Here is a 12,901-nt window from a genome sequence, read left to right on the forward strand (position 1 = left end):
CAAATATTTTCTCCCATTCTGAGGGTTGTCTTTTCATCTTGTTTATGTTTTCCTTTGCTGTGCAAAAGCTTTTAAGTTTCATTAGGTCCCATTTGTTTGTTGTTATTTCCGTGTCTCTAGGAGGTGGGTCAAAAAGGATCTTTCATGTCATAGAGTGTTCTGCCTGTGTTTTGGCAGGCGGATTCTTTACCACTTCACCACCAGGGAAGTCCCAAGTCACCTCTTTAAGAAACATTCCATAATTGTCTTCACCTAACTGATGACTTTCTTCCTTATTTGAGAGCTTCCTAGACATAAGACAGCTTCAGTAGAGGATAAAAAAGTATATGAGAAGTTCTACTCAAACGACTATGGTAAAAAAAAAAAAAAATCTAAGAGCCCTGAGGGAAATAAAGCAGAAAGTTCTAGGGTTGTCAGTAATGGGGTGAGTTAGAGCACTTGCCTCCTAAGAATACTGCTGAAGATGATAGGTGGTGCTAATAGTGAAGCCGTTCTGGTTCTTACTTGGAAAAAGCCAGCTATCTGTTTTCTTCTGTAGGTGGTGTATCTTTATGTGAGTGTAAAAAAATAAATCTGGAAAGAAGGAATAGAGTAAGATCTTACAAATGCTTGACTGAGGACTTCTAATTTCCTTAGAAGACATTAAGGAGCAAGTGCAGGTCTTTGAGCAGGGCAGTGTTTCGCCACTGCATGTAGAGAGGAGGGAAAGGACCGGCCATAAGAGTGTGTGAGTAATGGGAATTCCTGCCAGTTGGATGTAATGGAGATAACAACAAAGCCATGTTGAGACATGGGTGGATGAAGAGTATGTATCTCTGCTTCTCCAGTGGATGAGGGATTCAGTCCTTTATACCAACCAAATGACACCCACAGTTCAGGATTTCTTGTATCATGGACTTTGTTTAGATCTGAAAATACCAAGTTTTTCTTTCTCTCCCTTTTTTTTCTACTTTACTTCTGTTATTTATTGAAGGATGGGAGTATAAAGGTCTGGAAGAAGCAGAGGAGGAAAGATTGTTTCAGGTTGGCAAACAGGATGAGAAAGTTGAGTTTATCTAGACTATCTCAGTTTGTTCCACATGAAAAAATTTCTTAACAGAGGTGTATTGCTTTAAAAAAAAATGCAGACACTATTTAAAAGTTTGCCAGCTTTCTAAAACCTGTAGTTGGCAATGCTTTACTTTAAATTACTTCCTGCTTTGCTTTCAGTTCTGTTGCTACCCAGGTAAAGAATGCTTAATTCTCAATATAGTTTAGTGCCTTTCTCTAATTTGGCAAATTACTCCATTGTATTTCAGATGATAGTCTGGATCCTTTCTGGCCAGCGTTACACTGTTTCATGGTGATTCTGGATCGCCTTGGATCCAAGGTCTGGGGTCAACTTATTGACCCTATTGAGGCATTTCAAACCATTATCAACAACGTGAGCTACAATAAAGAGATTCAGAATATACGGAACAGCTCTATGAGGTTCGTTCAGTTCCTGTGTCAGGATTTCAAACAATCTGTATGAGGAAGTCTACTGTAATTGACTTAACAGTAGGATTTTTCTCTTCTTTTTATCCTTCATTTCAGTAATTTCTATTTATTCTTAATATTTAAGGTCCAAGTTCAAACCAGAGTCATATTTGGATGATACGGTGACTTGCAGCCAGATTGTATACAATTATAACCCTGAAAAGACCAAAAAGGTATAAAACATTTTGAGAATTCAGATGATATTGTACTGCCTTTATATTGTATAGACAGTGTTTTGTATGGTTAGTTGCATTGCTGATTTTATATGTAGCTATTCTGAATCAACTGTTGCATAAAACCTTTCTGATTGAACAGTAGCTCATGAGGAAAAATGGGCTCTAATGAGAGCGTGCACACTTTGAGAGATTAATTTTTCAGTACATTTCGGAAGGGTAGAACATTTATGGCATGAGGGAGATAAATCACATGACTAGAAATCAAAACCAACTGAAGGAAAGAGGTCCAGGGTACATGGAGGTTTTGTAAATTTAACCTTTTCATGAAACCTTAACCTCAAAATTGAACTGTTTTCAATTTCTTGGGGGTCCATATATGTACATCAAAACAGGAAAGTTGAGAGTGTATTTTCTTGTTTGCAGCTTTTGTGTTAAACCTGTCATGAATGGTGCTTGTTTATCTGAATGTCAGTATCTCTTTCGTTTTAGGATTCAGGGTGGAGATCAGCCATTTGCCCAGATTATTGTCCTAACATGTATGAAGAAATGGAAACATTAGCTAATGTGCTTCAGTCAGATATCGGTCAAGACATGCGTGTTCATAACAGCACGTTTCTGTGGTTCATCCCTTTTGTGCAGTCCCTCATGGATCTTAAGGATCTGGGTGTGGCTTATATAGTGGAGGTTATTCATCATCTGCATTCTGAAGTCAAAGACGTCCTCAACCAGACAGACGCCGTGTGTGACACAGTCACTGAGTTTTTCCTTCTGATTTTGGTGTCAGTGATTGAACTGCATAGAAATAAAAAGTGTTTGCATTTGCTGTGGGTTAGTTCCCAGCAGTGGGTGGAAGCCATCGTAAAATGTGCCAAGCTTCCCACCGCCGCGTTTGCACGGAGTTCTGAGAAGTCATCTGGAAACTGCTCCAAAGGCACAATGATATCATCTCTGTCATTGCATTCAATGCCATCTAACTCTGTACAACTTGCTTGTGTGAAGCTGATCAGAAGTCTCCTTAAAGAAGGCTATCAGCTTGGGCAGCAGACTCTTTGTAAGCGATTCCGGGATAAGCTCAACTTATTCCTGCGAGGAAATTTATCTTTAGGTTGTCAGTTGACTAGTCAGGAAACCCATGAGTTACAAACTTGTTTAAAGCAAATTATTAGAAACATAAAATTCAAAGTACCTCAATGTAGCACTTCTGTGGATCTGACTTCTCCATGTAAAACGCCTCCTGCATCACATAATAAAGAAGAAAGTGAACAAACAGGGAAGAAGTCTAAAAAAGACAGGCACTGTCTGGAAAACTCCAGCCCAACATTCTCTAAAGAACCGATGAAAGCTGATGCATGTCAAGTGCAAGAGAGTATTTTCAGCAAAGCAGATAATGCCATAGAAGAGGATAATGAGCGAACTTACATAAAAGATTTGAGACTCAAAGACCATCTCTCCGCTGAGTTGTGCTTGAAGCCGAGTAGTAAAAGGCTTGTTAATGAAAGAGCTCGAGGCCAAGTTAAAATAAGTACAGGGAAGCATAAATCTGTAAAAGAGAATTCCTCATATACCCCACAGAATTGTACTTCAAGAAATGGTCCAGAAAAGGTATTTGACAGAGGAATAATAACATCAACACGTTTGTTGACTGATTCTAGCAATGACTCTCTGGAAAAGGTGTCCACATCAAATGAGGATTTCTCTTTAAAGGGTGATGCTCTTGGCAAAACCTCAAAAGCAAAAACTAAGGCACATAAAGATGAAATCTGTGCTAAGTTATCACATGTAGTAAAAAAGCAACACAGGAAAAGTATCACTTTAGAGGAAAACCTGACTGTATCTAGCATTGAAAGTTTCTATTCAAAGAAGGATACAGGAGGTCAGAAAGGAGATGGCTTCATATACAATCTCTCTTTAGGCCCTAATGGTATTCTGGATGATAAAAATGGAGAACAAAAATCTGAAAACAATTTATTGCTGAAAAAGAAACAAGTAAAGGAAGAAGAGTTAGGCATTCTCTCTACCCGTGAACTTAGTTGTCAAATACTAGAATGTCATGTTGGTAATAAAGATTTGGTCTCATTTACAGAAATGACCAACATTTTTGTGGAGAAAACACCTCCCTTTAAAGATCCTGTGACTGGACTTGAATCAAGAGATATGGAAATTATCAAGAGTACTGCTCAGTTTTCTTCTGATTTAAGAGAACAAGTCCTTAGCAGTCCTAAGTCTGACACCTTAACAGATTCTCAGGTAGACAGAGACCTCCACAAATTATCTTTAGTAGCTCAAGCCAGTGTTATTAAGTTCCCATCAGATTCAACTCAAAAAAGTTTATCCCAGCTACAAAGAAAAGTTAAAGATGATAGAAGATGTTTCACAGCCAACCAAAATAGTGTTAGGGAAACCTGCTGTGAACAGGTCATTATTATTTCAGATTCTGATGAAGATGATGATGATGATGAAAGAATTGTGGGTTTTAAGAAACACATTAAACAGGATAAAACATGCATTGAGAAAGAATGTCCAGAGCATCATGCTTCAATAGCTAACAGAAACGTGGAACAGAAGGTAATAAGGGAAGAAAATACAGGGTCCCTTTTGCAGTTTGAGGAATCTGATTCTCAGTTTTTTGAGTTTGAAAGTCCATGTGAAGTGTTTTCAGTTTGGCAAGATCAGAAACCAGACAACAAGAATTCAGTTCAAGAGAATGAAGAAAATTCGTGCTTGACTCGTGTAGGTGATACCACAAATGATTGGGGTTATGGTACAGATTATGTACCTGAAGAGGTCATTAAAAAAGCAGCAGAGGACATTGAGGAACACGCAGAACCACACAGTAGTAGTATTTCTGTTGAGGAATTTTGTGAGATTGAAGTAAAAAAACCCAAGAGAAAGCGATATCAGAAAGCTGCTATGGCAGAAGCTCCTCTAAGGCCTTCATCTCCTGTCAAAAGTGAGGACCAGTCTGATATTCTTAATGAGAGAGATGTGACTGAAAATGATTTTAAAAGTATAGACGTAAGGAGTACAACTCCCAGTTCAAGCGTTCAGAGAACCACTACGGTTTCCCTGAAGAAGTCTCCACCAAAGCTTCGCAATTGTTCCAAACGTGTTAGCAGAGTCTCACTTTCTAAAACTCCTAAAAAAACACGTTCGGATACCAAAACAGGGCAGAGTAAAAGTTCAAATATCCTAAGTTGTAGAACAAGTCCTGCTATAGTGCTACCAAAGAAATTTCGCCAGCGTCCTGAACCAACTTCAACGGTTGAGAAACTTGGTCTGAAAAAGGTTGCTCGTAGGGCATTTGACTTGTCCCAGCCGTCTTTGGAGCGTTTAGCTGACTTACGTCACCATGGCAGAACTGTTGGAGCAATTGATACCCGGAAAAAGACTAAATTAATTTCTCCTCAGACTCTCTCTGTCAGAAATAATGAGAAACTGCTGACGAGTCAAGACCGTCAGCTGCGAAGGCAGATGAGACCCAAATCACAGCGTAACAGAAAAAGATGTTTTGATTATCAGAGTACAGATACAACACGAGCAGGCCCACAGGGAGCACAAAATTTTGACAAATTTGTGCCAGAATCAGATACATCACATTATAGTTATAAAGGAGGAGTTGAGGTAACTGCGAAAAGTAAGGAAACAGAGTTAATAAAATGTGTGTCTTCTGAAACAGAACCCGTGAAAGCAGAATACGTTTCTCAGGTAGCTGATGACCCTTGTCTTTTGAACCAGGGTACTTCTGTAGTATTACATGGAGAAATACCAACAAATGAAGTAGTTGTTTCTACCTCAGGGGACCCTTTAGGTGGAGGTGACCTAACGGTACATCATTTAGCTGTGGCAGCCTTGAGAGAGGGAGATCCTGAATCCAGCAATGACATAGAGGAAGATAATATATTTTTAACACAATGTGATCCTGAAGATATGGATTTATGTTCACAAATGGAGAAAGAGAATGATAAACTCGTTGAAGTAGTTCATGGAAAAGATACAGTCCAGGTAGAAGAAGGTTATGTGAGTCGGCCTCAGTTGGAATCTTCGAGTAGCACAAAATGTAAATACAAAGATTGTGTTGAAACACTGAAAAACCAGGGTGAATACTGTTCAAAACACTCTGAAGCTAAAGCAGCGGATGAAGCTATATTTCGTAAACCTGGCTTGCCTCTCTCTGCATCTAAACCTTCGAGACCTCCCACTGCTAAGATTTTTAGCTCCAGTAGTACTTCACGAATTGCTGGTCTTTCCAAGTCTTTGGAAAATACGGCAGCGCTCTTACCAACTCTGAAAAATAAGTCAAGTGGGGTACAGTCTGTTTTGAAAGTACCGCCAGTCTCTCTGGTGTCCAAGAAGCCAGTGGCTGAAGTGAAGGGTTTGTGCAACGTTCTCCATTCTCATGCTCCAAATAATTCCAACAGGCAAGGCTACAAAGTTCCATATTGTGAAAACAGATCTTTTTCGGCTTCCCCTCCAGTAAACGTTCTCTTGTCAGCACAGTCCATCTCTGACACCTTTGTTAAAGAGGTCTTAAAATGGAAATACGAAATGTTTGTGAACTTTGATCAGTGCGGACCCCCGTCAACTCTTTGTCAGTCCATCTCAAGACCTGTGCCTGTGAGATTTCAAGATGGTGGAGATTATTTTAATGTGTTTTTCCCTTTGATGATGCTGAATACTTTTGAAACAGTAAGTATATGTTCTAATCGTATACGTTCAGACTTTGAAATTACCTTTCTTTACCGTGCTGAGTACGGCTAAAATAACTGAGCACATTTTTATTTAGATGTAGCTTGTAGATGTCATGTTGAACAGACATTGTGCCCGACACTGTTCTAGATGCTGGTGATACAGAGGAAACACTTAAACTCTGCCCTTCTGGAGCTTACAGACAACAATTCAGAGTGCTAACGTACCAAGTCCAGAGGTGGCACAGGAGGAGGAAACGTTTTTCGGTGTAAAATAAGGGAAGACTTCTCAGAGGACATAGTCTCTCGTCTGCGTTTATTTTTTTGAAAAGTAGTGTAAACCTTTACTGAAGTTTTCTTGAGGAGGTAGCAAAGGGCAAGTTACACTGATCAGCACAAAACAATAAACCCCAAATTTCTCATCTGTCTTCCCAACTTCTTATGCCTCATAGCAGCCTTTAGCTGCCTCCCTACCCCAACACATCCCATTCTGGTTCTTCTCTCTTTCTTACTCCCCGACTGGGATTGCCAAGTAAAATACAGGATTCCCAGTTAAATTTGAACCTCAGAAAAACAGCTAGTAATTCTTTAGTGTAAACATCCACCTGCACTTGGAAGGATGTTTTTGGTGTTCTCAAAGCAGGTAGACTTTTACTTTTTTTCAAATTCCTTTAAAAAAAAAGAACCCAAAACGTGAGCATGCAATGAGACTCTTCAAAACCAAGAACACTGAGGTAAATACCCACGTATTCAGTCAGGAGATACTTGGGTGCCTGATACTTGCCAAGTACTATCACAGACCTGGGGGGTAAAGTGGTGAACACGACAGACAAGGCCTCTGCCTTCTGGGAGTGATCATTTCAGATCAGGACCAAAGGCTCTAGAGTGCTCTAGAATGATCTAGAACAAAAGGGAGCGGGCACTTTAGACTGAGAGGTGAGACAGCCTCTGTGAGCGATGGTATTCACACCGAGACCAGAGTGAGTAGAAGGAGTTGGCCATAGGAGGTATATCCCAGGCAGACAGACTGCAAAGATCCAGCTTAGAATTGTTAAAGGCAAAGGAGATGTACTGCACAAAGAGGCAAGTGGGTGTCAATGTATGCCCTAAATTTCAGCCGTTGTCTTACGAATTATTTTACTAGTGTTTCAGAAGCATTAGAAACAACTGATTGATAAAGGGCCTTCAGTCTGTCTCCTTAACGACAATGTGAAATGGTATTACAAGAACGAGCTTCTTACCTTACAAAATTGCTGGTTCAGTGGACGGTGTGCGCAGTTAAATAAGCCGGGGAACATACAGAGACTCTCTCCATTTGGAAGCTTGCTTTTTTCTTGAACGTTTATCCTTTCCAGAAAACACTCAATCGCTGAGAGCCACTCACAGCCCTTAAATTTAGGACACATATTTGTGATTTTATTTTTCCCTTAGTTAAGAAGTATTTCTATGTTTATCTTTAAGATTTTTTCCTTCAGGACATTTCTGTAGCCAAAACCTTTTCAAAACAGAATGAGCACAAGTTCCGTTTGTATACACACAAAGTTCAAAATAGTCAAATACTTGGGGAAGGCCCATTATAAAAGAAAACAGCAGCCGCTCTCGCCTCCCCAAGTAATTATTTTTGATCCTTGATGGATCCTTTTGTTATTTACTTCCATATTTCTAAATAACATGCCACTATTTTGACTTGTTAATTTTTCAGTTCTAGACATCTTCTGTAGTTACCCACTACAGGAAGTACCCTCTCTTCCCAGCCCTGTGTTCACACACACCTCTCCTGTTTCCCCATCCTCACTATGGAGTAGTCTTGTAATTTTTAGATCAGTGTTCGTTATTATTTTGACGATATAAAAGGTGTCCATGGCTAAGTCATGTGGTAGCTGTAACTACTTTTTGTTTCGACTCTTTACTTTCTCTGGATTTATTGTTACTTAACTTTCGATGTACGGATCACTAAATGAGCTTCAGGTTGTCTCTTGGATTTGTAGGTCTCTCAGTATGATCAGGCACATCAGATAGTTGATCAATTTCATCTTCTTGGTTTAGGATGGTTAACCTGAAATGCTCACCATCCTCGTCCTAGGGCTTGCATTTCCTTCTTCCTGTGTTGGATCTCTGTCTCCTGTACCCAGGGTTGTCTGTTTTTGTCACCCCCTCATTTTAGTAAGGCACATCCTTCAAACTTCCTGAGAGAAGAATGTGTAGGAGATAAATTTTGAAACTTTGCATGACTTAAAATTTCTGTTTTGCCATCTCTGTCTGTCTTTGTTGTTGTCGTCGTCGTTCTACTTCCTTGGAGACTTTCTCAGCGTCCAAGTCTATTGAAAAATTTTTGAGTGTATTTTTAGTTTCACGGGCACTCTTGTTCTCTCATTATTCCTTTTTATAGGATTCTGTGCTTTCTTCATGTACACAGTATTTTTTATTACCTGAAGTTAATTAATGATAAATTTAAAGTTAGTTGAAAGTTTTCCTCTCTTTGCATCGTCCCTGTTTTCCCAGTTGCTTTTTTCCTATTCATTTTAGTGTCTACAGAGCTTTCATGTTAACTCCTTTCTTCGCGTGTCTAATGATTTTTGGTGGTTTACTCACACTTAAGAACAGGATACTAAAAAGCAGACTGGAGCATTGTTCATAATAGCCAGAAGTTGAAAACAACTGAGATGTCCATCAGGAGATGAATGGATAAACAAAACATGGTACATGCATACAGTGGAACATTAGTCTACTATTAAAAGGAATGACCCGTTATATGCACTTTGACCTGTTCTTTGATGAACCTTGAAAATATTATGCTAAGTGAAAGAAGTCAGGTACAGAAGGCCACATATTGTGTAATCCCATTTATATGAATTTTCCAGAATAGGCAAATCTGTAGAGACAAAAAGTGGATTAGTAGTTGCCAGGGGATGGGGGGGGGCGGGAATTAGGACTGACTGCTAATAGGTATAAGGCTTGTTTTGGGATGGTGGGAATGTTCTGGAATTAGATAATGGTGATGGTTGCACAAAATAGTGAATGTACTAAAAACACACTGTAGTGTGCACACTTTAAAGTGGTGAATTTTATATTGTGAAATATATCTCAACTTTTTAATGCTATAAGAAAAGAGGATGCATTTAAATAATGACAGGTCAAAAGAGATGCTTAGGAAAAGAGATACTTTTACTAAAATGGTCCTTTCTTATTTGCACTGTGGAAGTCAAATGTGATCTGAAGGACACCATCACATGGTGAAATCCAAATTAGTTTCATTCTTTATATTAAGATTATATGCTTAGGTATAGTTATAATCTATATTTTGTTACATGTAAGATTTTAAAACAGATTAGAAGCTCTGAGTGAAAGGGATAGGCTTGTTGACCATTGGCATTTTATTGGGAAGCCTCATCCCCACCCTCATGTCACTGTTTTTAGTCTCCCCCCCCCCCCCCCTTAGTGAGGTCAGATTTCCCCAAGAAGAATCTTCAGATCGATTGCCTGGAAAGCATAGGCCTGACGGGGAGCTGACTGTGGGGTGAGGGTGGGGGCAGAGGGAAGGGTCCAGGCATTCAGTATATAAACATTTGCTTCATTCCCTTTTTTAAAATTGTTTTATTTTATTTTTAAAATTTATTTATTTATTTATTTTTGGCTGCATTGGGTCTTCGTTGCTGCACGCGGGCTTTTCTCTAGTTGTGGCGAGGGCTTCAGTAGTTGTGGCTCACGGACTCTAGAGCGCAGGCTCAGTAGTTGTGGTGCACGGGCTTAGTTGCTCCGCGGCATGTGGGATCTTCCCGGACCAGGGATCAAACCCATGTCCCCTGCATTGGCAGGCGGATTCCTAACCACTGTGCCACCAGGGACGTCCCCCCCCCCACCTTTTTTTTTTTAAGTACCTTATCCCCTCTCTGTCTGCTGCCCCACAGCCAGAGACTGTCACACTTTATAGAGATGAAACCGCTATAGCTTTTTGCTAGGAGCAGGGAGGGGCAGTCTGCCTTCAGCCCTCCTCCTTCTAGAGGTGTATGTCAGATGCTTCCTGCTTAGAGTTCAGCTTCTTGGACTTGCTGAGTTAGTTAACCATTCATCCATCTGCTTACCAGCTTCCCAGATTTTGATACTTTTGCCTCCTCTTCTGTTCTCTTCATCCTAATGAATTAATCCTGTTGTGAAAAATCCCTTGGGTGTTTTAGTGGGGTTTCAGGGGGAATGAAAGGAAATGCCTGTGTTCAATCTGTCATCTTTACCACGAAGTTTTATCTTGTTCCTTTTTTTTTTTTAACCATGTAGTGAAACAGCATTGTTTTAGCATTTCTAGTTTATATAGGCCAACATTTATTAATGGTATTATTAATATACCTTGATTACTTTTTTTTTTTCCCCCCACTGTAACGTGTGGCTTGTGGGATCTTAGTTCCCTGACCAGGGATTGAACCTGGGCCCTCAGCAGTGAAAGCGCTAACAACTGAACTGCCAGAGAATTCTCAGATACCTTGATTACTTTTAATTTTTTCTTCTTTCTGATAAGTCAGAGACTGTGGCATCAACCACAGTCTTGGGCCAAGGCTTCTTACCCTCATTTGGATGTAATTTGACTTCATAATATTGTTTGTTAATGGAATGCTGAAGTGTGTTTAGAGTCCTTTGACAAAAATGCGGTTGGTATTCTCTTTAGGACATGAAATGCAGTGTTTGGTTATCCAGTTATTATGTCTTATTGCAGGTGGAATGCAATGACATTGCGTAGAATTATCCCTTGCCCCAAAGGGAAACGAGCAAATTCAACTTTTAGAAATATGAGTTTCTTGAATTAAAAAAAAAAAAATCCCACAAGGACTCAGAGGCAAAAAATATACAAATCAGTTTTCACAGCAAAGTAAAGGAGCTGTTACAGTGGAGGATTCCTGGACTGAATGTCAATATTATGACATAGCGTGAGTGTGTTTTGTGTTTGGTAATTGCAGTCATTGTTGCTTTTTGTTGTGGTCATCCATTTACAATGCTTGGCGTCAGTTTATTCATCTCTTGTAAAAATAAAATACAGTGTGTGGGGGGGAAAAAAAAAGAAATATGAGTCTTTTGTGTACTGATGTGACTGATAGAGGATATATTAGTTTTTAATCCTTACGTTTAACACACAAAAGTATTAGATAAATGTGCACTGTTTTGACAGGGACCAATTTTTTTGGTCAGTTTTGGCAAATACTCTTTTTTTCTTAAAGTTTCGGTTTGCAGTCCCCTTCTGTTACCTGTGTGTGCATGCATGTATATGCAGAGTGTAATTGGCAGGCGCTTTTTAGGTTGTGTAGACAAGGAGCAGGCAGAAAGGGGGCTCTTCTGGAGTACCAGCTGTGATTCTTAGTGCCCAAACCCCTTATAGGGAGATTGCACCGTTTTTTAGCTAATTTCCAGTTATAATTTGTTCTGTGAAGGAAACAAAACAGGTTGATATGATGAGCGACATTGGGAGGCTGCTTTTGAGATCGGGCCGAGAGCCAGGAGAGGAGGGTTTTGTGCAGAGGAGGGGGGAGGGTCAAGACTATAATGCTTTGAAGTAGGCCTAACTGAGCATGTGTGAGCAAAGAGATTAGGCTGATGTGGCTGGAGTAAGGTAACTTAGAGGTAAAGGGAAAAGAAGTAAGATTGGAGAAATCAGTCAAGAGCTGGATGGTATACAACCCTGTAAGTGCAGGTTGGGGTTTCATTCTCAGTACAGTGAGAAGATGTTGGAGGATTTTTAGCTGGTTGGTGTTTAGGCTGGGGGAGTAGAAATATGTAGTAGTTTACTTTTTAAAAAAAAAACAAAACATTCTTAGTTGCTCATTAGAGAGTAACTGTAGAAAGGTAAGCATAGATGCAGTAGACCTGTCGGGGGCTATTATAGTAGGCCAGGAGAAAGATGATGGTAGCTTGATCTAGGTGGTAGCTTTGGAAATAAAGAGAAGTGAATTCATTGGGCGTAAATTTTGGAGATAGTACTCAGTACCTATCTTTTTTTATATATATAAATTTATGTTATTTATTTTTGGTTGGGTTGGGTCTTGGTTGATGCACACAGGCTTTCTCTGGCTGCAGGGAGCTAGAGAAACTCTGCATAGCATCCCCCGTTATCAACATCGCCTACCAGTGTAGTACATTTGTACAACTGATGAACCTACATTGGCAAGTCATTACCACCCAGAGTCCATAGTTTTCATTAGGGTTCACTCTTGATTTGTACATTCTAAGGGTTTGGACAAACGTATAATGACATGTATCAGTCCTTTAATATCAGAGTACTTTCACTGCCCTAAAAATCCTCTGTGCTCTGCCTGTTCACCCCTCCCCAGGCTCACCCCTGGCAATCACTCATCCTTTTACTGTCTCCATAGTTTGCCTTTTCCAGCATGTCACATAGTTGGAATCACACAGTATGTGGCCTTTCCAGATTGGCTTCTTTCACTTAGTAATGTGCATTTCAGGTTCTTCCATGTCTTTTCATGGCTTGATAGCTCATTTCTTTTCAGCACTAAATAATATTCCATTGTCTGGTTGTACCAT

The 12,901-nt window shown here is 39.8% G+C and overlaps 1 protein-coding gene across 3 annotated transcripts in view; it reads left to right on the forward strand.

Moving 5' to 3' along the window:
• The window catches only part of SETX (senataxin), a 79,176-nt gene that overhangs the window by 25,402 nt on the left and 40,873 nt on the right, over window positions 1–12,901 (forward strand). For all 3 annotated transcript variants that reach the window (XM_027104459.1, XM_027104460.1, XM_027104461.1), the window contains 3 exons: window positions 1,299–1,470; window positions 1,604–1,691; window positions 2,184–6,380. In XM_027104459.1, the coding sequence (XP_026960260.1) occupies window positions 1,299–1,470; window positions 1,604–1,691; window positions 2,184–6,380 (4,457 nt within the window). The remainder of the gene's footprint in view (window positions 1–1,298; window positions 1,471–1,603; window positions 1,692–2,183; window positions 6,381–12,901) is intronic.

This window comes from Aethalodelphis obliquidens, unplaced genomic scaffold (assembly GCF_003676395.1).
Source record: "Aethalodelphis obliquidens isolate GAN/ISIS:26980383/991018 unplaced genomic scaffold, ASM367639v1 scaffold7, whole genome shotgun sequence".
Taxonomy (NCBI): domain Eukaryota; kingdom Metazoa; phylum Chordata; class Mammalia; order Artiodactyla; family Delphinidae; genus Aethalodelphis; species Aethalodelphis obliquidens.